We start from the raw sequence: 27,079 nt of genomic DNA on the forward strand, positions 1-27,079 counted from the left end.
AAAGCAAGCAGCCATCCCTCCTTCCCTTTATCTTCTAACTCTCCCCTAATAAATATGATCATTTCATCCTGCGAGACCTGAAAACCCATTTCCAAAATTCCCCTGGCAACTAATACAGTAAAACAAGCCCATAAATATAAATAATTATGATAAAAAGGCATAAAATGCCAGACTTGGGTCAAACATACTCGCACAGTGACACTAGCAACAAATAACTACACAGTGTTTGAATGTAGATGGAAGAAGCTGAATACAGAGTAGTTAGTTTGTTGCCCATAACTGTCAGACTCCTAATTCGGACAGGCCATATTTTATTGATAGCAGAGCAAACACAGTCATAATCCATCCCTACCTTTCCTCCTTTGTGAAAAATACCATCCATCCCCAGGGAAGCAGGGATGGAAAAACCAGTGGTGTGAACGTGAGGTGAAAGTATAAGACAGAAAGCACAGTCCCAGGCTGCGTTTCCCACGTGTTTCTCGCACATCATATGCTAAGTTCAATTTTCCAAAAGCTTTGTTTTATTTTTAAAGGTAACATCTTTATTATTATTATTATTATATTTATTAGTTGTTATTATTATTATATGCAGAGATGAGATTTTTTTCCCCCTTTGATCACAGAGCAAACAGTTTGCTTTTGAAAATGTTAATGGAGTCCTGATTTAAAACATTTTTTCTTCACTTTTTTTGTTGTTTTTGTTTTTTAAAACGTTGCAACAGGCAGGATCTGGGATCCCATTTCCTCGTCCTACACAAAGAAAGATTCTGGAGTTCGGACTCCTAGCCACTACCAGTAGGTCCTGCCTTGCTCAGTTGTCGTCGTCTCAGTGTGGTTTCGCCAGGTGGGGTGGGTAGGTGGGTGGGAGGGGAGGAGTTGGAAGAAGGGAGGGTATTTGTCAGCTATGTCGAGTCTTGGTTAACAACTTTGCCTCCATTCATGGTTGGTGTCCCTGAACTTTTTCTTGAGCGTCCTTGTTTTTCTCCAATTTCATGCAGCGATGGCTCTCTGTACATGCACACTGCAAACAGAAAAGAAACCCATTAACAACCCTGAAGTCACAGACATTAGTGACCACAATGAATGCTTTCTTTGTACATGAGGCTGAAATTCCAGCCCCAATACAAACACACACTTACAGAAACCTCGGTGACCCAGCAGGAGATCCTGTTACCAGGCAGGATCTGGTACCTGCCCTTGCTGCCAGTCGGATGCTACTGTCTCTGGAGTCTTCCAAAGGCACAGATAGAAACAGGGGATTTCTCACAGAGAAGTCCTTCTAGGTTTTCTGTGCTTTACTGTTTTTTCATGTTATATTCATACATATAAAATAAACATTCCAGTTCACAGCACCGTGTATTGTCCCGAGATGCTGATTATCATCTAATAACAGGTCCAAGAATTACCCGGTCCCCAGCCCTTAACCTCCAAGAAGAAACCCTTAGAGATTCTTGAATCAAAACTACACTTGCATCTGAGCCATCCAAGCCTTCTGGGTGTTAAGCTCTGGATCTGGAAGTGGTGACTCAAGCCCGTTTGGCTCCTTCGACCAAAAGCCGCAGTCTGCTCTCAGCACTTCTTATTTTTTCCCCTGTAAATCAGGACAGCCGGCCAAGGCCAAGGCCGTGAGCAGACACATGGGGATGAGTTCAGTGACAGCGAGCCAGGAGCCATCCCAGCTCTGTGCCGTCACCTGGCAGCACCTGAGAGCAGGGTGGATGGAGAGCACCTTCTCTCCAGACCCTGGCTAAGCAATGTACGTCCTACAAAAATGTACTTGCTGGAGCCTAGACAGGCTGAGAAGGCAACGTCTGCCCGAGGCATGGCACATCCCCATGTCCTGTGCAGCATAAAGCATTTATCCAACTCACCATGTGGACTAAGTCCTCATGGCTGTCCTCGTCCCATGTGAGGTGTGCCAGAGCAGCGGCACACGCTGAGCAGCTCAGTGTCTCACGCCAAAGGGAGCATCTCCGATGAGCTCATCGCAAATGTGGTGGGGTGTAGATGTAATTGAAATAGTGAGGCATCTCAAGGGCAGGCACCTTGGAGTTGAGAACCTGAGGTAGGTCCAGACTGCAAATGTCATGCCCGGATCTTTGCAAAAATTAGGACAGAAAAAAATGATTGTGCACTGCTTCATTTTGTACAGCTGTCATGTCACACACAGTGGCACAGAGCTCAAATGCAGGGGATAGAGCCCATTAGGTTTTGGTTCCGAGCAATCAACAAGAACAAAATTTCAAAAATTACCTGAAGAAGTGAAAAAAATACTCCATGTGTAAAAAGGCAATGTAAGCGCTTGTATTTATAACCTCCCCTTATTTGCAAATAAATCCTGGCAATTAGAGGCAGACTGCAAATGACATTATTACTCTGCATTTTACTCCTAGCTAGATAAACAGTTATAGCAGTGTGTAACAATACAGGACAGAGATAAAGTGCGGTCAACTGTGTATTAATAGGAGGGATATTGCATTGAATATATGTGCAGTGAAAAAATACTACTTTTCCCACAGAGCATTTTTCATGCAAGGCTTTCAAAGCAGTTTAAACACACACACTAGCTGGGTTTCCCAGTGTGGCTGCAAGGCAGGTACCACTCTACAAACTGTTACTGCTACTGGAGCTGTTTTTTGATGAAAATGAGAAAAAAGAGAAAATGAATGACTTTTGTCCCATGGGTCTGGGCCAGGATGAGCAATGCCAGGACTGCCCGTCAGCTGCCCAGACTACCGATGCTGTCTGCATGCTGCAAGGAAAGCGTGTAGCACAGTGGCAACAGAAGGAAAAGGGCTCTCGCATCCCCTTTCTGCTGCTGAGCTGCCCCTCATACCTTGGTGTCACTCAACAGCCTGGTGATGGCAAATTTGCCTGTTGTGGCAAAGCACCTAATAAAATCTTAAAGAACAGTATGCAAAGGTTAACAAATGAGGAAAACCTGTACCCTTGTGATTTCTTAGCCTGAGCTGCAGAGCCTTTTGATGACACTGAGGATGCACATCACTTCTGTGACCGACCTTATTCTCTGATGAGATGTTTGCCCAGCAGAGTTGGGTGTTTGTGCCAGCGTTGCCCCAGTGCCCCTGATGTTCCATATACAAAGCTCTGTCTCAAGTGCAGTGTTGTCTTCACCCTGACCTCTCTGGTTCCCAAGCTGGCAGGACCTCCATGAGCTCTTCCCGCAGGCAGCTGCATGTACTAAGGTCATCTCACTCACATCCATCCCCAACACCCCTTCAGGCTGGGCCAGATGCTTCACCACAAGGGCTGAGCCTGAGCAAAGCCCGCAGCAGCAGCACCATGGCACGTTGCCTTTCCTCAGCTCCCTGCCTCTCACCTTGGCCTTTGGGCAAAACCACTGAGCTGCTAAGAAGGCCCACAGAGTAATGAATATAAATTAGGCTACAGAAGTAAACAACATTTGCAGCTAAAAATTAAGGAAACCCTGTACCTAGCTGGCAAACAGGGCAGGAATTATAAGTTTATCTTCCAGTCTAGTGCATGATACAAGTACTGACATGGGGCATGGCTGGAGTCTGCTCACATTGTGCTTTTCAGACAGAGCTGTCAAAGCCTCTGTACCAGACGGGCTGTGCCAACAGACCACGCCAGAAAATCTGCAGCAGCATAGGACAAGTGTATTTTCAGTATTTAGATACACCTACAGTATCAGTGTACGCAGCATTTATATGGCATCAGGCACAAGATAGTGCCTGGGCATTCTCCTACACAAGAGGCTTGCGCACGTGTGCTAAGCGATGGCCATCGCTCAGCGGCAGCTGCAAACCCGTGTGCACTGCGACACGCAGGTGTGTGCGCACACACGGGTGCGTATGCACACAGCCGCACGCGCGCGGGCTTTTCAGGACAGTGTGACATGTTGTGCAACACAGGCTCTTGGACTGCAGTTTGTTACTCCTTGTACTGAGGAAGCTTGAGTGTGACTCACACGCGGAGATGTTAGTCATGGACCGGGGAGAGGGGGGGATGTTTGCAAATGGACTGTCGCGAGTTCCCAGATCTTCCCAGCTTTAAAGTACATCTTTGTGGGTCACGACTAGCAGCACTCCCTGACAGGGCTGTTTGGGGTCCCTGTGTGTGTGTGTGAAAACACACCGCCCCTGTCACCTGCATTAAGGTAAACTAGCAGCAGCGTGACAGTCGGCACGCCCAGGCGCTCGGGAGGTCTGCTGGTGCACGCAGCACAAGGCAGCTTTGGAAGGATGAGCAACTTGCCTAGAACAAGAGTCCCCTCCCTGCTTTGCCTTGCTTCTCCCACCCACCCACACCCACACACCAAGCCAAATACAGCCCTTAATGTCTGGAAACCAAGCTAATGCTTTGGAGCTTCAATCAGATAATCAGCTCCTATGTCCCAGATTCTAATCAACACATCCATATTCATGCTTTAATTGGAAAGCGCCGTTAGCCTGATCTGCTGAAGAGCCACAGGCGTAAATAGAAGGGGGTGAGCGGCAGTGGAGCTGTGCCCATGTCTGGTTCTTGTGGCTTTCGATTCCCTGCTTCCCAGCTACGCAGCAGTGCCTGCCATTCCCACGCACAAGGAAACAATTCTGCACGAAGAACCAACTCGCAAATTAGGCAGGGAAGAGACCGGGGGTACAAGCAAGGGGGAAGGGGGGGGCGGGGAGCATCGTTCCCGAAGGCGACGGCACGGAGGGGGCTGCCTGTCGCCCAGGAACAGCTCAATCTCTCGCCTATGCGCCGGCACAGGATCCCAGCCTCATTTCTGCTTCCCAGGCGTGGCACTGGCACACCACCCAAACGGTGAAACCAAAATCACCCTGGGCCGCTTCCCTGGGCCTCAGGGACCGCCTGAGTTTGGGAAACACACACCATTTTGTGACCTGACCCTCGTATTTTTCACTCGGCGTGGCTGCAAGTTGAGGAGCTTCAGGGGATGCAACAAACTCCATTTTCCTTCCTCTAGAATACGGGGAAAAGCTTATTAAAGGACCTTAGATATATCCCTCCACCCAGCTTCACTCCTGGCTTTCCCTGCTCCAGACCCTAGCGAGTTCGGAGGAACCCAATTTTTCCCAAGTTGCCGTTTAGCAGGTAGGCAGGTCGCTAGCCCTGCGGGATGGCCGCGTGCCCCCATGGCAGCCTGGACCGGTGTCTGGGCAGGGCTGGGCACGCAGCCTCTGGCAGGCAGCCCGGAGATGGGCTCTTTCCCTTGACGGATGCCACAGCTCTGGGTGTCGGTATCTGCAGTAGCGGCTGCATTAGCTAATGCTTCGATGGAGAGAATTAATTGTCTGAGCAGCAGCTAGGGGCAGGAGGGAGCAAGTGATTATGCACCCTTGTTTTCTGCCTCTAATTACTGTGTTCTAAACCCAGTCCCAGCTGATGCATTTCAGAGGCATTTGATCTCGCCGTCTATCTGGCGGCTAAATGGGCAGGATGCTGCCAGATGGAATCACAATTTTTTCAGGTAAGAAACGCAGCACAGGATGACAAAAAGCCGAGAAAAAGCATGGTTAAAATACGTTGCATTTGCCAACTAATAAGATGATTAGGAGTGTGACAGATGAACAAGTGAGTTAGTGTGGGACAGAAAACATACCATAGCCTGCCCACTTGAAAGACAGACCCAAAAGAGGAGCTGTCTTAATAAAGACTGATAAAGAGTATGGGGTTTTGTTGTTTTTTCTTAAAGAACACTTTTTAGGATCTTTTGTGGATTAAGGTGACACCTTTGAAGCATTTTCACTAGGCCTACCACATCTTCCTACTCAACAGTGTCTTGTACTTCTTCGCAACATCTGAGGACTCTGCTTTTAACACAACTGGGATGTCGCATCCCTGGGAATATACACTGGGAAAGATCTAGCTGCTGTTCCTTGCACACGGATATTCATCAGCAGTAATAAATGGATCAGACCAGTCATTAACAGGTCACCTTCATATCTGAGACTTGTTCACATCACAAGGACTGAGGCACCATGTGTTTGGAGTTAGGGGCACCTCTGCTGACTCAGTTGCAGGGATAGTTGTCTTCTGCTTTCTGTGGCCAGATTTGCCACCCCACATGCATTCTGGCCTGGGCCAGGTGAGAGATGAAATGTAGCTCTTTGGGAGAGCAATCTGGAACTGATGTCTTCAAGGAGAAGGAAAAACAAGTAACAGAGCACATCCACAATGAGCATCTGATAAAATTTTCACTTAAGTGACTGGAAAAGTCTCCCATTGTTTGAGATGGGTCGGGATATTTAAAAGAACAAGAGGCACTGTGGACGGCAGTGTTTGTCCAGCACTAATCACTACAGACACTTAAAGAGACTGAAATTCCTTTAAAAGACTGCTTGGTGTCTAAGTGACAATTATACTCAAGCTAATTTCTTGTGCAGTCCGGTTCAATCTATATGTCTGCACTTTAAGGGCTCATTTAGCGCGAATGATCAGAGATCAGAAATAAAAATATCAAAAGAAATGTGTTGCGTATGTGTGTTTTTAACCAAAACTGGCACCACACAGTACATTAACGGCTGCCTGCCAGGCTGTTTGCCTTGGCTTTGCCTGTGCACAGATGGGAGAGAAACTTAATGTTTCCCCTGTTATTACTTAGTAAGTTTTTTGTGCTTTCATATTGATCAAGCTTAATGCTATTTCCAAAACCAAACAAATCCTACCTACACTAAACCAAAAAACTCCTCCTACCAACCAAAACCCAAAACTTTCCCAGTTGGTATCTAGTGATTTTCGCACAGAACACCTCCAGCATCCTGACAATCTACAGGAATCAAAACATTCTGTGGGATTAGCACAGCATAAAGCTGTAGCTGCTAAAAGCCATAGGTAACACACATACGTACATACACAGATACCACTGTATATATATGCACATGTATGCATATGTAGTCCTTAGAAATTATCTGGGAGGATGTTTAATATTTATTTATTTATTAGTTTACTGCCCATTTGCAACTTCGAGGACTTCTGAATTCAGAAAGCAGTATGAAGCAACGAGAGTTAAATGAGCTCCGGGAACAATCTGAGCTTTTTTCTGTTTCCTTTCCCCGTGACCGCTCTCTTCACTAAGCTGCTGCATAATTTTTCTGCACATGGCAAACAACTGGGAAGTTTCATCTCAGAAGTAATTGCCATTGAAGTGGTGGGTGAAGTGATTCCTAGCAATGTATGTAACACCTCTGCTTCCCGAGGGACCAGATTTCTCCTTGCATACATTACTGCGTCAGCCATCATGTGGCAGGGCTAACGCTGGTGGTGGTACCGGAGCAAAAGGAAACCTGGGTGCATTACTGCAGACAGAAGCTGCAAAGAACTGGCCCGAATAAGCGGCAAAGCCCACACGCTGGGGCGTGCCACAGCATTTAGCAGAAGGGACATGCAAATATAGCAGGGGAGTGCTTTGACTACTTCTTAAGAGTGATGACAAAGAGAAAGAAGCTGTTAAAACAGGGTAGGAATTGCCCCTTTTCTGAAACATCTCCGCTTGCAAGCTCTGCTCGCAGAGACTTGGACGGATGCAGCACAGAGAAGTCACGTGGAGCTGAGCGTGTTTTACTCCAGCCCTCCCCACGAGCCTCTGCTACCTACAATGAATCTTAGGCTTGGGAACAGAGTCCTCCGTCTGGAGTCACAGTCCCAGACAGCTGAATGCTTTGGGAAGCTGACACGTGCCTCAGCCTGGGAGACTGCCAGCTCTTTGATGCAGCAGCGCTCACAGAGGCTGACTGCAAAGCATGTGGAGGAGGGAAGGGGTGGAGGAGCCCTTAATTTGGCTGCCAGCTTCCAAAGCGCTCACTCGCTCGGGAGGTTATGTGACAGCTGTGATTGAAGCAAGTGTGGGAGGATGCAACTGCAGGAAAGGGAAGCTCTCGGGCTGGGCTGGGTTTTTCAAAATGAAAGCCAGAGCTGCATTTGCTGCACTGAGAACTCTGCTGTGGGTCAGGCACCTCTATTAAGGCAAGGCTTTCCACGAGGAGAGCCACAGGAATGGCCTAGTTTAATGTATGCAGAAGACAACTATTGAGCCATTCAGATGACGCCACGCACGGTACATCAAAAAAGAAGCCTGGATTCAAAGCAACGCACTGATCAGTGCCAACACCCAGCCAGGCAGCAAAGAAATACCAGAAGGAGCTGGAAACCCAGCTGTGAAAGCTAGCGCTTGCGAAAGATTCTCCTCCCAGCCAAGGCAGGAGAGGAAGAGACAGAAGAGAAGCTGGTGACAGACCCCATGCCTGAGGCAGGCCCTGTTCCTTAGCAAAACTCAATGAGGGCGTAGGGCACCAATCCCACTAATGCCTCAGATAAACAAGAAAAGGCTCCCAACTGCAGAAAAGCTGTTGAAAACAAGCACAGGAGAAGAGGCTCCAGGCTGTTCTCTGCTCTTCCAACACCTCCATCTCCTGTGCAAAGGCCACAGATACTCTGGGAATGCCGAGTTGAATGTCTCTCCTCGTCCTTCACTTCAGTGGTTCAATAGACGATTTCAGTCTGCCTTCCTGAACTGGCCTTTCCCTCACACACGCATGCTCGTCTGCCTCTGTGCCTTAGCTGGGAAGCTGTTAAAACAGCTACTAGTGCATGGATTTAGCTGCGTCCTCCACCACCTGTGAGTGGTACCCGTCAGGAAAGCATCAGTTCATTCCCTCTCTCCACGTGTCCAGCCCTGACCCCACAGCCAACATGGGGGTAGAGAGGGGGCACGGAGCCAGGCAGCCAAGGCCAGCCCCAGGCTGCTGTGTCCCTGAGGTGGCCACTGGCAGGTCTGAGATTGGTCAGAAAGGCATACCTAGTTTGGGGATCAAATAGTAGTGCTTTTTCCAAGCAACGGAAAAAAAGAGGTCTCCTTGTTTCCAGAACCAAGTTAGCACCTGTTAAGTACTGCTCATCACACTACATCTCTCCATTTATCAGAGGCCAGCGCACAAAAAGCAAAATGCCCTGGGCACGAGCCTGTGGCACACTTCGGTAGTGTACAGTCAGCAGCAGAAGGGCGAAACTTCAATTCCATGACTTTCACTGAAGCTTCATGCTGTGATGAAAACATATGGCGTGACAGCATCTCATCTAACTTTGGACATCTATGATAAGGTTTCTCTACCCCCCAGTGACTAACTAAGATGTCTTTACATATGAGAAAAAACAGATTTAAGTCATCTTAGGGTAGACATATAAAGTACATCCACAGCTGTGCTGGTAGGACCCATTTATCTTCTGTTACTATAAACAGAGTGTCAAAGTCTAAATTCAGGTGAGATAAATCCTATCTCTACTGACTCTACATGGGACTGGAAACCCACTGAATGATGTCGGGAAAATTCTCACAGAGAACCCAATGTTACGGTCACTGCTGGATCAGATTCCTTTTGAACTGCTGGCTGCTCAAGGGCTGCTTTCCTTTCCCAGTAACTTCTCACGTTGCTGGGCTTTTAAATTCATCCTTTAGCACCCCAAAACTGAGAAACCCCTTTGGGATGATGTGCAAAGTTTATTATATGGGAAGGAAAGCAGATGAAATGCTAACAGTGCAGCCCAGCACCTTTCTGAGATGCCACAAATATTGTCCTGGCTTTCTGGTCTTGCAGCCCAACACCCCCATCCGGGAAGCCCCAGATCTGAAGTTGCAAAGTCCCCCTCCCCATACCCCACCGATGGAGGGAGTGGGCAGATTCCATACCTTCAATGGGTTTGGGTACAAAATGTGATGAGGGTTTGGTTTTTTTCACTCGGTTTCCCTTCATAATTTGACCTTCTTTATTGAGTCCCAGGAACCACGCTCGTCCGGATTCTTGCTGCCGATACAGCGTGGAAGAATAAATAACGTAGTAGTTTTCAAAGACGGATTCCTTAAATTTGCACTCTGGTGTGAAAACATCCTGCAGTGAGAGAGAGAGAGAGAAGAAAAAGCAATGGAAGGAATTAATCACTGATCTCCTAAATTAGGCATCACTGAGTGATACACGATGGTCACGCATTGCAGTTAGTTTAACAATAGAAAACAACAGGCTTCAGCAATACCAGCTCCCAGCAATAACACACATCTAGAAAACTCCCCACTGAAAGGGAAGGCTTTCCTTCCCTGGCAGAGCTGTGGTTTGCAAAACAGCCTACAGTGAACAGACATAGAAAATGTGCAGGAAAAGTCAGGAATTTGCCAGGATTTAGAGTGAAATACGAAGCAAAATAAAAAAAGAGAGCTGAGAAGCAAAGACAGCCTTGCTGCTCATCTGCTGCTCCCAATGCCTTCCCCTGGCTTTGCTCTTACCTTCCCTGTGATGGGCAAGCAATGTGCAATGGTTGTTGTCTAAAATATTGAGGCTTCTTCAAATTCTTATGGGCAAAAGGCAGTTTATCAGGGGCATTTAAGTAGATTCAGAGAAATGGGAGTACAAAAGCAAGCAAACAATTTATTTGTTTCCAAAAGCGATGGGAGGAAATGCTGGCCCAAAGCCTGGAAATCTCTTTCAATAAAGAGAAAGAATTTTAAGTATTTCTGATACAAGTATTTCTTCAGATACTGAGAACTGGTCCCACATCTACCCAGGAACAGAGGACACATGGGTCTGTCCAAGACATCCCCTGAGCCTGTGCCGGCTGTGGGGGTGGCTGTGCCTTTGCCGCCTGCACTGGCTTTGCATCAAGTCTCAAAGAAGAAACTACACTCAGCTATGGACCAAAACTTGTCATGTCTCAGTAACTTTTCAAGATTTTAGCAACAGGGAAATATTAAACCTCTTTTAAAAGAGCTGGCTAGCCAGGGGACTCTGTGGCAGTGGGCTCCCAAACCCTCACTGAGTCAGATGTGGCTGTTGGTGGGTTATTTTTCTTCCCAGACTTTGGTTTTGAGCAGAAAATTCATCCTGGCCAAAGAAATTTTCCCACTGGGTTCCTTAAAACTATGACATTCTTGCTAAAAAAGCTCAAGCCACAATGAATATGCATTTTCTGAAGAACTGTTTTAACAAAATCCCTTCTTGTAGGACCCAGACAAGGTATCTCAGAGCCCCGTGAGTGAAGGCAGGTGCTGCTACAGGCAAGCAATGCTCTCGCCCAAGCCCTCGCCACTCAGAAGTCTTTAGGAGCTTCTTCAACCTCGCTAATGGAAAACGCATGACCAACATCTGAGCAAAGCATCTGGAGTAATGCCACATATTTGCTGCAGACCTCATTTAAGAGTGAACATTTTGAACATTCAGCAACACTCAGGTATATGTTCCCAAGCGCTCTGGGGATTATATAAAGTGTTGCTGGTCTGACAATAAATCCAGCGTGCAACAGACCTACGGAGCCAGGCAGGCTTGAAGCCGCAGAAGATAAAGCACAGCAGAAAGCACGGAGCTGTACTGCACACGTGAATTTTGCATCAATCAATAGCACCACGCAGATAAAACCACCGTCAGCCCAACAGGTCATTTTGCCCTATCTGAGGGAGTCTTCCTTGCTGGAGAAATAAATATTTTAAGAAGAGAGTGAAACAAGTTAAAGAGAGATCTAGATGACTTAGAGCACTATAAAACAGTGTTTGAAGTAGCTTCCCAAAAGATCAGTGTTTAAGTGCTCCTTAAATCTGCTCTTTATCTCCAGGCTTTGTCTTGCCTTGGAAGATGCAGCTCACCCAGGAGCCGGGCAGTTTGCAGCAGCTGCCTGCGACCAGCTGGCTTGGGGGCTTTCCCTGGCATCAGCCCCAGCCAGGCAGCAAGCCCCGCAATGGAGAGCATCTCTAAAACCAAACTGGACAGCTCAATCCGCCTTCCTATGCCTTCGTTACCCCAGTAAAAACTTATCAAGAAAATTCCCTTTAGGGGGACTGAAAAGTTGATAGGCTGTGAAGGATAGCTACCATCTTGACCAAAACCTGGAGTTTACTGTGTATGAGATATCTGGATTTTCAACGCCTGTTTTAATATCAGCGTGGAACAAAGAGTATTTTTTATTTTTAGTGAAGAAGAAATACAAAAGCTAACGCGTTTTGAAAATGTTGTTTCAGAAAAAAAATTCTAGATTTTATTTAAAAGTTATTGAAAATAAAGTTTTCAGATAAATATCTATTTTAAAATTAACGCAGTATACTATTTTGCAACATGCAGCCGTAGTTCATAAAAACAGATGCCATATTGTATATCCACTTGTACCAATAAAGTAGCAAAATTATTATATTCTTTTAAAGCAAATGTATTTAAAGACATCAACCTAATGAAAATAAAGACAAAATAGTGATGTCCTTTAAATGTTTAAGCTCCCTCACAAGCAAACAAAACCGTCCCATTGTTTTCGTGAGTTGGCTGGTTGATTCCTCATCCCCCACAATTCAGTCGAAATAGCACTTCAGGACACTAACCATGGCAACACCACGAAGAAACATCCCAGCTCTGTCCATTCGACGGTTTAGAAAACCCACAGATTTGACAGTTAAGTTCTAGTTAAATAATGCCATTTTTATTCATTATTATCATCCTTCTTATGCATATCACCTCAGCAGCAGCAGCTAGTGTTGCACTGTGCCATGTAGGGACAAACAGACTGGGACACAATTCATCCTACCACCAAACTGACAAGCCGCAGGGTCTTCGCAGGTTTGAGCACCAGAAATCTTTGGTGCGGGGAAAAACCAGTTGACCAGAAAGGAGATGGGGCAGATGAGCAGGACACAGGCCTCTCTCCCAAGCACCACCTGGGGATATCTGGAGTGTCCTCTAAATCTATTTAACATGCAAACCCTTAGGTTTTCTTCACTGATATCTTATTAGTGGCCAACATCAAGCCTTCAGCTACTTTGTGTCACTTAGTTTCTGCATGTGCCTTTTCCTGATGGCTTTGGGGATACCAATAACAAAAGGCTATTGGGATATTAATGGCAGAACCTCTCTACAAGCTTTACTGTCAAAATTAATTGTGGCAATTATGTTGAATCAGATGGGAACTGCTGTTTCAGTTGTCTTGGGCTGAGAAGAGCTGGGAAGAAAGAGGAAAGTGCAGGTGAGCATAACAGGCTTCACATTAATAAAGCAGTTAGTAGCAGCCACTGAGATAACTGAAGGTATTTTTGGAAAATCACTGATCTATTGGCCAGACTTCTGGGACATGCAAGCTTTTTTTGTTTGTTTGTTTGTTTTGTTTTTAAAGATGAATTCAGTGTTGATGAAATGTGCTAGATGGGCAGACCTGGAGTCCAATACTTTCTCTTCATCCCACAGATACAAAATGGGTAAAACCAGTGAAGGGATCCTCAGGCTGTCCCCCCCCATGCTTCTGACAGGACATAAGGACATCCTCCTCCAGAGGTAACGGTATGGTAAGCCCTGGGGTCAGGAGCACCACTTCCCACTCTCACTTGGTGCAGGGACCTTTTGAAACAGGCTTATAACGAACCCCACTCAATTATTTTCCCAACTCTCTCCTTGACAGAAATAGCATGACCAGGTACAAGACAGTGAGAGGACAGATGGCTTCATCTTTTAATCACCAGCCTTTTTTCAGTCTTTAAACAAAGAAATAAATCATGACTCTATTCTCTGCACAAACTCCATAGAGCTCTTGGTCCCCTGTCAGCGCTGTCATGAACTCAGCTCACTCAGAAAACCCACTCAGTTCTCCTCATTAAAGAGTATGCTTGTGATTTGGAGAAAAAAAAGGAAATTTGACTGGTTTTATCTTCATGTGAAATATGTGTCTTTGACTAAATTATTTTTGCATACAAAGTAAATAAATACATTTATTTGTTTACTATTTGGAGATTTAGAGCCTGCAGTATTTTGTTAAATGTCTATAGATATTACTGAAAGCAGTTTGAAAAAACAGATCTTTTTTTAATTGTTGAACTAAAAACCTGCATGAAATATTTGCAAAAGAAATGTTAGTAATTTGCATGCAAAATGATTAGCATCTGCCTGCAACTTGTTTTCTGCTTCTCAATCCAATCCCTTGAACAAAAGGCAATTCCAGTAAGAAGAGTAATTAGATTTGCTTTGAAAAACAAACATAGGTCTGGTTTGTGCTAACTCTAGTTTTATTGGAAATTGCACAGTCTAGAAAAAAATAAAATGGTAGCTAGCTATCACACAGAAAATTAGGAAGACCGCGTTCAATGACACTTGGAATCAAAGGGAGCTGAATGGATGCAACTGCCATCTGGGGGGATTCAGTCTGTCAGACCTGCTCAGAGAGGTATATAAGGTACCACGGATTGCCCCAAAAGCTATTTCTGGTCTAGGAAAACAAGATGTTTCATTTATCCTTGATCCTAGTAGCATCTTCTGCCCTCTCTAGATGGAAATGTGGATGGGACTTCCAGGCACAAGCCAACCTCTGTACCACTTGGGCCAGTCTGATCCTTCAGAGAGGTGTTGGCAACGTCTGGCCCCATCTGCCCCACCCCAGCACAAGCTGGGGGTGATTTGTGAGAGGACAGATTTTTTTTTTTCCAATCTACCTCAGCTTTCACCTGCCTTGGTCAGGTAAACCTAACCCAGCCTCTTGGCCTTGAACATACTAAGTTTGACTGGACTCTCCTTTGCCCTTCTGTAAAGCTGGAGAAGCTGCACAGACATCAGTGGAGCAGCACGGCTGTCAAACCTGTGGATGTGAGGCTGCAGGGTATTCAGGGAATGCGCTGCCACCCTTGGACGTCTCAGCTCCTTCAAAAAATGCCGATCCAATGGTGTCACAGTCATAGTGCTGCCAGGGCAGGGGACAGTCCTGATTCTGCTCTGAGCAAGAGAGAGCAGTGCCAGCCCCTGCCTGTATCAGGCTGGAAGCATCACTGCCACTGGCACCCTAAGCATCCTCAGCCGGGAGGTGCAAAGAAAAGGTCCCCCATAAGAAACAGCATGGTGCTCCTGGGTTCTGATGATGAAAGTGAGCAATTTGCTCCCTTGTTTAGTCCAAGCTCTGACCGGCACAGAAGCCCCTGATGTCCCCAGAACATGGCAGAAATAGCGACAGGTTTCCATGTGCAATGCTGAGGGACAGCCAGGAAGCCAGCAGAAGATTGTCACTAGCTGTTGTATTCAAACCCAGCTGCTCACTCAGCATCCCCCCAGACTGGGCCACTTGTTTGTATTGCTTGCCATTTCCCTACAAACATTCTCAAAATTGCCAGATAAATAAAGATCTCTCTTTTTTTTTTTTTCTCTCAAGATCTCCTTTTATTATAGCCCAAAGGAGAACAGCAAATATACACATCCACATGCAAACCTAATGACTTAATAAATTTAGTCACTGAAACTAGCAGCAATAAAAGAAAAAGCCCATTCTACAAGTAGTTTGTGCCACACTTTAGGAAAGGGATGTTAATTATGAGTGTTGAAATATCTAACTAACACACTCCCAGAGTAACAGTTTTCCTTTGTTTACAGCACTTACGGGTTTCTCTTTTATGTTCTGCACAATTACTGAGCCAGATCTTCAGATGGGATAAAAGCACTAAACTGCACCAAAGTCTATGGCACGGCAAGGCTTCCCTCTCAGAGAATCTGGCTCAGGATACTTACCGATGTTAGCGTTAATACTTAGAGCTCATCAAGTCATTTAAAACATATTAAGTAGGAATCATAAATATCAACACAGCTATCAGCAGTGGCATTTCATTGTGGTTACAGAGACAGACCACGGAACAACTGGATCGTGTTCACTATGTCTGTGTAAGTGCTGCTCCATCACAGGGGAAAGTATGGCATTGCAGAAGAGCATCTGCTTTATGGTGCTTTTTACCCAGTAAAGCCCTTTCTACATTCCAGCCCACCTTCAGCCAGCACAGGGTTTAATCAACTCCCCTCTGATGCCAACAGCACCAAGAAGTTCAGCACTGGTATCAATGTGCGTAGACCTGTGTGGATAAACAAAGACACTGGATTCTCGAAGACATTTGGGCTCCCAGATGAAATGCAAATGCCCAGCTCTTATTTAACCTGTGAAAGTTCAGAGACTAAACATGTCTTTGAGCATCTGAGAATTTGTGACCACACACCTCATACCATAGCGCTTGATCCTGGCATACTTTTATTGCTAGGACAGGTCTTTAACCACGTAGGTCCTGTTCACAGGATAAGCCCTATGCAGACCACAGCAGCGCTCCCACCGGCAATGCTGCCTTGCATACAGCCTGATGATGTTCAGTGTCCTGCTGCCTCAGTGTAGCTTCTTCCACGACCTAGGGTTGCATCTGGCTGGAAATGCTTTAAAATAATTATAGCTGAGCTCTCTCTTGGCATGTGATCAAGAACCTCAAATATGCATCCAAACTTTACATCTCATCACATCTTTGTCCAGATGGCAGGTGATATTCTACTGTTCACACTCCACTTTTCCTCCCCCTTCTAGCTCCATAAGAGATTGGTGACAAGTCTTCTTGGTGGCCTTTTAGAAGTAGGAGAGAGTAGCTACATTTTAAAATAACAAGTTGCTACATGGGAGTGTACAGCCCTGCTGCAAAGCAGAGATTCACTTGATGAGACAATATGGTATCTGCAAGTATTCTGACTCCGCCTGGACCATCTGTGGGCTGGAGGGAGCACATTTTCAAATAAATTACCATCCATGCAGGTCTGGTCCCCAGCTCTGGGAGCTGAGAAGCAGCATTAGCAAGCAATGTAACTTACTGCCTCTGAAAAATATAACTAGAGGGCTATCTGTCCTCACTTTTCTGGGAGCTCTCTGTGCTCAAGATACATGCTTGTTCAGTTGGCTTCACCTTAAAACACCCTAGCATGAGGTGGAGTGCAGGTCTGCTAAGTCTTGCGAGCTGACCTGATATTCCTAAACAGGCAAAAAAATTCAAGTGCTGGATAAGCCTCTGTAATTAAGCTGCAGATCTTTATATGTGGACACAAGCTGTCCTAAAGCACCTTTTCGTGTTCAAGGACTGATTAAATTATCCACTATCACCGCAGAGGAAGCGTGTGAATGCTGGAGACAAAGGTGTGATTGCAGCGTGGACATGCCCAAGGTAACCCTGCAGCAGCAAGGACATCTACCCGGGGACAGAGCAGAGTATCGACCAAAACCCGTGGCAGGTTCTGCAAGACACGCTGAGCTCCATTCTGCCCTGGCTAACTGGTTACCTAGATCAAAACAAGCCCATGTAGATCCACACAAGCTATGGTCTCACATTTGGCTACAAAGCAGATGAACCTAATGAGTTTTGGGATCCAAATTCAGGCTTGTCCATCCCACCATACCTCAGTGTTGTGGTGTCCTGCTTTCAGCTCTTGGCCTGTCCACCATGCAGGCACATTTTTACCAAGTACTTCATAAAGATAAAAATGCCCAAATTCACTGCATTGGCCTTTGGTGAGCTGCTCAGGCAATCCTGATAGCAACACAGCTTTCAACTTAATGAGTGCTGACAAGAACGTAACTTGGGACAGCTCTTCAAGCCAGGCTGCTCACTTCCACACCTCCCTGGAGAGCCTGGGTGAGAGAACAGGCTCCGGGAGGAAGATTTGGGTACCAATGACTGCACAGCTCTGCGTACAGTGTTATCTGGGAAAGCCTGCACACCAAGCAACTCACTGATGGGGCACACAGAGCAAGTGACGTATTTCGTCCTTTGCTTCACTTTTTCTTAATGATGGACCCCAAATTCAAATTCATGACTGGATGGAATAAATTTTCATCCCTTCTTTTTAAAATATAAGGTATATTTGCATTTTAATGGATTGATTTGTTTTTTAATTTTGCATCTTATTTCATGCTGGAATTTTAAAGCCTTTTAAAATTTGGAACTATTATGAACTGGAGTAGTGACAGCAGCGTACTTCATTCACATGGCACTTGGCCCATCCAGTTCAGCATCACTTTTCTAGGAAAGCAACTGCTTCCTACGAAGGGGGGGGGTTCTGACAGCATTGCCTCTGGTATTGTATTCCTGGCAGCCTGGGGATCTGGCGAAACCCCAGGATAATTTCTAACCTGGGAATCCCAACTCATCCATTGTCTTCTCTGCATTCTGTTTTTTCTGACAAAGTGTCTGAAATTGGTAACAATGTTATCAACTCTGCTTACTCCAAAACAGTATCCAGAAATACATCTTTGCATTCAGAGATAATGATCATGAGACGAGATGGGACAAGATGAAGATATGTTAGTTGCATATAAGAAAAACAGATTTCCTAAATTAGCATCGTACTGCCTCATCTGCTAAAGCCTGAAATAACTATGAAGAAAAATAATAATGTAAGAACCCTAGAAACACAGCCAGATGAGATGCTTTGAACCTGTGATCTCTCTATGGGGCCAGAGAGGGTTTTTTGGCATCAATTTGAGCCTGAGCACAGGGCACAATAAACTGATTTGTGGCCTTTGTTTACTTTTGTGATACTGCTATTTTTATTATGGTTGATAATAATAACAATGTATAAACTAAAATAATGATTACGCATTTATAAACGTCACACTATTTTCTTCTGATAACCAAAAGAAACCTCTTAGTGGAAAATTAGCAGTCAAGATCAGATTTATCATGCTATTATTTACATTCAAATTATCCTCAAAAGCTCAAACCAGAGCGTGAATGCTTTGGGCATTTAATAAAAATGCCCTCACCATGACAGAAGCACAAGGAAGACCTCTTATTTTCTACATTTTTGTGCTGAGATCCTGCACACTGAAAGACCAACCAGCTTGCTGGGCGTTCTGTAAAACAAGAGGTGTCAGAGCTAGCAGAGAAAGTTATTTCCCCTGGGTTCCAGTTCAGTTTCTTAGGCAAACACCCTCTCTTTCTGACATAAATGAAATAATGCAGTTATAACAATGTCAGGGAGAAGGGGACTGCGAGTGAGTCCCAGTCCTTGTAAGGCAGAGTCTCTGGTGGATGGTGTTTTAGCACACAGACAAAACTGCGCTTGTTCTTACCCGACGGTACAGCCCTGCACAGAGAGCAGGTCCAAAGAAAGAAAATGGCCTTAGCCCAATTTTCTGTGTAGTTCGTTTTTTGAAGTAACACGTCACGTGGGCAGAAGATAAGAGGACTTGCCAAGGAGCTCACCAGGCCTATTACAACCATAAGCTGCTGATGTACTGAGATAGCCTCTTTGCTTTGACTCTTAAATTCAAACCACGGGACTCGGTGGAAACACACCATCTCCGACACTCTCCCTATCTTTCCTAATGCTGGAAAGATCTCTCCTGCACTAAACCAATTTCAGAACTGTCATGACCAGGGCTGGAAATTCAATTTCTTTGCTGCTAAAACTTTCATCCTGAAAATGAGTGGTGCTAGATTATTAATATTTTGACAGCTTACTGACAGGTTGGCTACAACTGGCCAATTAACGGCAAGCCCTGTGGTCTCAAGCATCAACTGAGGCTGGGGTGAGCTGGTGTTGGATCTTACAACCAAGGCGAAATGTTATGAAGTGTGACAATTTATGTGGCTTTTCCCTCCTCCTTGTACCAGCTGCTGTGGCGCCTACACAGAGAAAAGAAAAGGTTCATGGCATATTCTTGGGTGGAGGCCAGCTCTGCTGCCCACTGGGAGAGCCAAAGGGAACCCACCAGGATCTGTGCCTCAAAGCCTGGGTCCCAGCAACATTACTGCTGACAAAGCCAGCAAAAAGGTCAATGGTGCTTCCTTAAAACCTGCCAGGGTGACCCTGAGGTGTCTGCCCCATCTCTGCTGGGGGCTGCTTTACTGAAGCCAAGCAAACCACATGCCCAACACTTCAAACCCCTCTGCTCATCATCCCAACCACCAGTGAAGGTGGGTACTGACTATAAAGGAAGACTGTGAAGAGCGGTTGCAGGCACATTTCTGTTGGTCCTGAGCATCATTTAATGCCAGTGGAGAGAGTCTGTCGGTGAACACCTGTCATGTAACTGAGGCATTGGATGTTAATTCCTGAGAGCAGGCTCCTCTGCTGGTCCCGACTCCTCCAGGCTCCGTGTCCTTGAGCCAGACACTTTGGGCTAGCGTCCCATCTAATATTCTTCAAATTGCTCATTGTGTATGAAGAGCCTGTCTTTGGTTGTATACAATAGAGGGATATTCAGCCTGAGGAATGAATGAGCCTCCAGGTCCTCAGAACATTTTGGGGAAAGAAAGAGAGGAGAAAGAAAGTATTTGGCATGAAGTGCAGACAGCCCTTTTTTCATTTATTTTCTGGGAATTCAGAAAATCAGCCAGCTCTGCTGTGATAGAATTCCCATCCACGTATTAACCACAGTGTCTCTGCATAGCCTGAAACACCTGACAAATCTCACAGCCCAAAACAACTTCACAGGCAGGACTGGGCTTATTTATACCTTGAATGGATTTCCACGATATGTATGTGCTGACAACCTGACTTGTTCTTTTTCTGTTAATTTCCTTTTGATGTGAAATAACCCGTGGACAATGTGCAAACATTTTGAATGGACCCGAACTATGCCACAGCTTAGATCTGACTGTTCCAGTGTATACAGCCAAGTGACCCATCGTAGCTGACGCTTTGCTTCCCGGGAATCGGACAGATGGAAGTATATCATCAGGGATTTCGCAGTAGTGGCTATAGTGAAATTTTTCACTCTGTTGCACACTTTGCTAGAGAACTCAGATTAGCTTTGGCATCTGATCTTGTTCAGAAGCCAACTAATGACTGCAACTTCCAATCTAAGATAATATAGTCACTCTAGAGAGAGTAATATAATACACTAACTCTATTTGGCACAATGCACAGTAAAGCAGGAGACCATTTTATTGTGTTACTAGTATACAGAAGACTGTGCAACGGTCTTTAAATTATATGACCCAAAATACATCAACAAAGCAATCCAGAGTTAAAAATTGTGATTTCCTATTTGTAGCTACTTATTGCAGCATGCAGTCTCAGTGAGATCCGGGGTTTACAATCGTATCTGTAGATACTTGATTTTGTTTTACAGAGTCTGGGTCTACAATGCAGGACCAAACGCGTAGAGTGAAACTGTTGGTGGCAAGGGCTGGACACTCGCACTGCACACATTTCAGGATGGGTTCAGTCTGGTCTAACTGCCACCTGGTCCCATGGTCTGAATGTCTGGCACTTCAGGGGCGCTTCCAGAAGGCAACCTTCAGTTTAGCTTCATCCAAAAGGAATCTAGTTTCCACAGCCTAAGACCACTCTGTGGTGCAAATCGAAGAGTTGTATGTGAGGGTGATGGGAGGGATTGCTCCAGAAGTGCATGCAGTCCTGGTCTGAACTAAAACATTAATCCCAGAGATGGCTGGGATAGTTGGCTTACTGTAACGGGGTATAATGAAGTAGGCATGTGATGGCTGTGAAATGTCAGCGACCTACTGCGCATTGGGGATCCTTAAAAGGAGCCGAGGGCCCTGTGTGCACTCTGATTTAAACACACGCTGGAAAACAGGGAAGTGAGCAGCATGCTGTAACCTGGGTGGTGGCTGTACACAAGGTCCTCTTCTCCTGCCATGCGGAGTTTGCACTTCAGATTGTTCCTTTATGATCTGAAATGCCTCACAGCCACACTGGATATAGGAACAAGAAGCCTTCCAAAAAGCACTTATCACCAACATCCACAAAGAGATGAGCTACATTAGCAATAATAACAAAAAAGGTCAGTTGTTAAGCCTGCCTATTTGAATCTCAGTACCTTGCTTGCAGAAAGCCTGGAGTTGACTACAAGTCACAGCTGTATCCTTCAGAGGTCTGAAAATATTTTTCTTAGCATGATAAATTTTAAAGAAATCTTGTTCATCTGTTCTAGCAAACACGCTGAGAGGGGGAAGAAAACCTCGGGGCTGTCCTGACTATATCACTGAAGGAACGTGTCATTACTGCTTTCTTCTGTGCTACTCCAGAACAGGGGGAGAAAAATAAAAAACAAACAAAAAAAAACCCACAAAAGAGAAACCATTTGCTCATGACATAACAGTCCTTTCTTATTATCCACAATATTTCATAGTTTTCTTATGTTTTCATCAATGCTAAGTCCTGAATCATTAGTGCAGCAACAAGAGCAGAATTGGATCCTCTAAGAATCACTAAAGCTGGACTACACATTCTGTTCAAGGAATAAACACTGATTCATGAATGTCTCAATTAAAATGGATATGATCACTTTCATAACAAGGGAAATGAAGGAGAAGATTAGGAGTCCTGTGGGAACGTAACTTCTGGTGCTAGGAGGAAAAGACACAAAGATAACCTGTCCCAAAGTGTCTGATTTAACTCAACCAAAGGCAGGGGCTTCAGGCAAGCAGAATGATTTAGCAAAAGTCTGTTATGTGACCATGTATTCATACTAATGGACCTGAACAGTCACTTCTGCCCCTATAGTGTTGGGGTCAGCCACAGGCACACAGTGTCCCACCCTGTCCAAATCTGTCACACAGGGCAATGAACAGTGTAGCCATGAATGACTATCAGTGTACTTCACAACACAAAAGCATTTCGAAGGTGAAAACCTGTGAAGCAGAAATTCAATCAGACAAGTGGCAGAACGCTTATAACATCATTGGACTTTATTTACTAGTTTTACACTACTGCATCTCTACTGACCTAACCAAAGCATATTAGCAAACTGCTAATACACACAGAAATACATGCAACAAGCCCATGCACTTAGAGGAACGTGCAGAAAGTAAGAGCACCATGGGGATAATTTTACGTAGAAGAGAGCAGTAAAAAAAATATGAGGCATATGAGGCGCACAAGAAAAATAATGAGAGCTGTGAGATTTTGCTTTTTAAGCTGGTCATAAAAAAAATAAGCTTTCAACTGACAAGGATGCTTTAAAAAGTCCACTTTCTAAATTTAACTTTGATATTGAAAAGTCTTGGGTTTTGTTCTTTTGTTTTTTTTCATTAGTGTAAATGTGATAAAAAACGAGGCGTGATAATCCTGGCGCTACACATTTTCAAAAGCCATTTTTTAGCTCTAGCCTCTTCAGAGGGTGCAGATAACATTTGCATGGAAACAAAGCCCTTGCAGAAAGAATGTTCCTTAAAGGGAGAGCTGGCTCTAGGGTTTAATACGGTAGGAACCGAGATTCAAAATCAGCAGCATTCACATGAATAGCCATTAAATTATTTATTCGTATCAGGCTCTGGAAGCCTGTAGAAAGACTAGGTTGTTCTGAAGGGCTCAACTCTCATAAACTTTGTTGCATGACTTACTTTCAGTTACCATTCTGAGGGATGTACATTCATTTTTACAAGTCTTGACGTACACTAAAGCCTTTTGTTCTTTCTTTCCCCGATTTTGTGAATGGGTAAAAAAAGTCTGTGCATCCAGTAATGCCCATATCCAGAAAGCAGCTGCCGTGGTGCAGCACAGCCCACGCTCCAATGCAGCAGGACAGAGAGCGTGCAGTGTGGAAGAGGTTCCCTGAATTATTTGACCCAGTCCTTGCTACAGCACACCACCAGTTCTCAACAAAGCTCCATTTATAACCCTCTGATTTCTTTCACCTACGATGAATTCTACAAAGCTCTTTTGGAAGCCAACTGCTCCAAGAGCTACAAACCTTCTGCGCTCCAGCCAAAATCTAGCCCAAAGCCCCCAGTGACACAGGTGTCAGGTGTAGGGGTCTCGAGGGACTCTTGTGGAAAAGCTCTGCAAGGAAGGCAAGTGAACTCTTCAAACGAATCGACTGCCTGCACCCCACCAGCCAGCCAGCCATGGTGCTGCTGCTGCTGGCCACCTCACAACCATGTGAAAAGCCATGTGAAAAGCATCACATCATGTCTGCGAGGCCAGAGGGACAAGCAGCAGGGCCACAAAAACCTGAGCTGCAAAAGAGGCCAACAAGGTGGTATTCTGCTCTAAAAAGTTCCCAGCCTTTTTTTCTCCCTTCTTGTGTCCCGAGCCCTACTGCTGACCTTGATCCATTTAATTACCTCCATAACCAAATTACACTGTAGCAAAATGTAATTATGCAATCAAGTAATGAGCTATGGTTTTGCTCTTGGTCTTGTATGCAAAGCCACCTTTGAAGAGGGTGATAAAAGAAGTTATTATTATAAAAGGACAGCGCAGCCCCATGTTCCAATTACTGGCTATGATGCAGGGGACAATGTCCGCTGGCAACGCTGATCCATCAGCTGCTTTTTGCGGGCAGCTGGCAGCCTTCTCCGTGCTGCAGCCTCGCAGCCAGCACTGTGGGTTTCATCTCGACGCCAGACATACGCTCACGACAGGCATGCTGTGCGACGAGGTGGCGTTCCTGAGGATACCGACTTCTCCAGCCATCTCCGTTTCCAACACACTTATTAAAACTGACTTAAGAACAGCTGTACTGAGCCAGACCAGCAGTCTGGCAGTGGCCTGCAGCAGTGCTGAGGGAAAGGTGTAAAACCGGGGCAAACTTCTAGTGAAAGCTCCTCCGCGCTCCCAGAAGCGGGGAGTTTGTACCTGCTGGGTCCAGCGATGGTGTCCTGGTGCTTAGGGAAAGCATCCAGCTTCCCATGGGAGGGCGAAAGCTTGGCAGGCTTTGAGCGTTCAGAGCAGGGTGTGGGAGCTGACATAGCTCCCCAAGGAGAGGCAAGAAGGGTCTGAGCCAGGAGACGCTTGTTTCAGGGAAACATTTACAAGCGGGAGGTTTCCGATGGGGCTCAGCTTGGAAGAGCTGCTCCAGGACTGCACTTTGCTGCCCGGCTTGGGGAAGGGTACAGCCCTGTCAGGTCTCAGCCCATGGAGAATTCACCTGTGTCGAGATTTCGAGGTGGGTGGGAGGAAATAGCAAAAGAAAATGTGATATTTTAGGGAGAAAAGAAACTGCCAAATGCAATTTTGACCATCATGATATCTGTCTGTGTCTTGCTAGACTCACACACAGGCAGCTTGGTGGGACAGAGGCAGGATCAACCCCATAATGCCACAAGTAAGAGTGGAGGTTTGTCCCTTTAGGGAAACAAATAGTGCCTACCAGCAGAGCAATCGAGTATTTTCATTCACCTCACTTACACAAGGGTCCTCCAAAGGATGGAGAAAGTCCCACCACGGTGAGGAGGTAAAGGACACAGAGAAACAAGGCCAGTTGCATAAGATCCTTGAAAAGGTTGTGTCAGAGTCAGAATCTGGATTTTCTGAATCCCAGCCCAATGCTTTCAGTGTAAAAGTTTTTCTTGGCCAGATTCAGGCCAGTATAGGAAGGCACTGGCATGCCAGACAGAGCAGGATCCACTGCAGCCACAAAATGCTGCCCTTTACGTCCAGTCTGCAAGAAAGCTCCATTCTACATCCCCTTCTGAGCCCAAGAGCCCCAGCACTGAGGTACAACATTGCTATAGCCTGTCTCTTTTTTCTAACTCTAGCAGTAGTAGCATCAATGTTTGGGAAACATAAAGTCATTCAGCAGTGATGCCGAGCACACGCACATCAAAAAGCCCCGAAAGGTCCATGGAAATGAATTCCCTATCATCAGCAGCAGCTTCTCCCTTTGCAAAGATAAATAGCATTTTATGTATGCAGTATATGTGCTAGCATGTACTCTACAGCTGACAATGTTCCGCCTCCAGTGTAACTTGTCAAAGCCTGATATGCCTTCCCTTAATCAATGTGGCAAGCTCCTGAACACCATGTGCTTCAAGCAGTGGGCTGTTGTCCCTGTAGGCAAAAGAATGAAGCACACTGTCATTTTTGCTGCTGCACTTCGACACATGCATCTCCTGGTGATCAAAAGCCAAAACAGAGCTGGATGCAGCTTCACCAGCACAATCCCTCTAAGCTGTGGCTCCTCGAAAGGCCCTGAGATGAGATGCTGTGACATCCCTCAGCTCCATGTGATGACACAAACCAGAGAAAGCGATGACAGGCAATGTGGGATGACCACAGTGCTTCGAGGGCCTCTTCTTGTCCCAGTTCTAACTGTGCCATTTCTTGCTGTTCATTTTGAACTGAACAGGATGAGGGTCATCCCAGCATGACTCATTCATAAAGCAAATTCCCCCTGTATTCGCTGCTCCACACCCCTATGCAATGCTGGGACACAGGATGAATCTGTGCAGACAGTGACTAGAATATTGCGGGGTTAGGAAAATTTGTGGCCAGATACTCAGGAGTGTTTATAAGGGGAATTGAAACTAGACAGTTTATGAAAATCTGATGACCACAGAGCAGCCGTGGACACCTGAGGCGTGGCAGGCAATCTGCAGCTCCAAGAAGGCTTTTGAAAGCTAAAGGTGTGCACTCAGGGACAGGGCACCGGGGAGATGTGTCGGCATTCACAGGTCATGCAGAACAACTGCACCAACTGCACTTTCAGCAGAAATGTGCTGGGGACAGCAGGGAAGCACAGTGATTTCATCTTCATTATATCTGACATTAGCCCTTTCAGGGATGACCCTGCAGGGTGTTTCTTCTTAGGGCTGTTTGGACTGGGAAAGGGATGTGCTGTCTCCCATGCTTTTCAGGATACCAGTTTGCTCTAAAATCCCCAAACAACTTGTCTCTTCAGTCTGACAATATGGGCAATGCCACATCATACCAACTTCTTCCCCATCCTTCAATTCATAACTTACATTATCTTTCCCCACTTCTGATTCCTCCTTCTTTATTCCCTGGCACTTTATTTCACCACAGCAAGCTTCTGTTCCTGAGCCACAGTTTTAGACAAATGAGATCACCCAGAAATTCAGCTGCTCTGACAGGTCCTTCAGGCACAGGTCACACACACTACGCCATCCGTACTCTATACATTTAGACACAACTCCCCTCCATTTCAACTTCAACTGACTGTAAGAAGCAACTTCTCTTTGGTAACTTTCACCATACAGAAATGTGAGACAGGAAAAGGGCTTTTTAAGAGTAATGAGAAAGGGACCTACTGTTCTCCCATGGGAAACTTCGCTGGCATGATGGAGCAAGAAAGTAACAGGACCAAGGTCACTGCCAACCTCTCGTCCCAACACAGAGAGCCTCAGCCCTGGCAGTCAGCAAGAAATCTCCAAGTGCTGCACATGTGAACTAAGTTTCATGCAACTGATTTCAGCACATCTACTACCCTCTCTCTGCTGCAATCCTGCATCACGGCACAGAGCAGTGACAGCGAGAGGCCCCTTGGCTGGCAGCCTAATCACAAGGGACAACACTGGAGCTAGAACTGTGAACTGGTCCAGCCTGGGATAAGGCGGCACCTTGTGCCCACCATGGGATGGCACAGGGGT

The 27,079-nt window shown here is 45.7% G+C and overlaps 1 protein-coding gene across 2 annotated transcripts in view; it reads right to left on the bottom strand.

Annotated features, from left to right (window-relative positions):
• Positions 1-538: 538 nt before the first annotated feature.
• FGF12 (fibroblast growth factor 12) overlaps positions 539-27,079 on the bottom strand; it is a 147,866-nt gene continuing 121,325 nt past the window's right edge. For both annotated transcript variants that reach the window (XM_010573079.1, XM_010573078.1), the window contains exons 4-5: positions 9,674-9,872; positions 539-1,021 (exon numbers count right to left, since the gene is read on the bottom strand). In XM_010573079.1, the coding sequence (XP_010571381.1) occupies positions 903-1,021; positions 9,674-9,872 (318 nt within the window). In that variant the 3' untranslated portion in view covers positions 539-902. The remainder of the gene's footprint in view (positions 1,022-9,673; positions 9,873-27,079) is intronic.

Source organism: Haliaeetus leucocephalus, unplaced genomic scaffold (genome assembly GCF_000737465.1).
Source record: "Haliaeetus leucocephalus isolate CR32 unplaced genomic scaffold, Haliaeetus_leucocephalus-4.0 Scaffold362, whole genome shotgun sequence".
Taxonomy (NCBI): Eukaryota; Metazoa; Chordata; class Aves; order Accipitriformes; family Accipitridae; genus Haliaeetus; species Haliaeetus leucocephalus.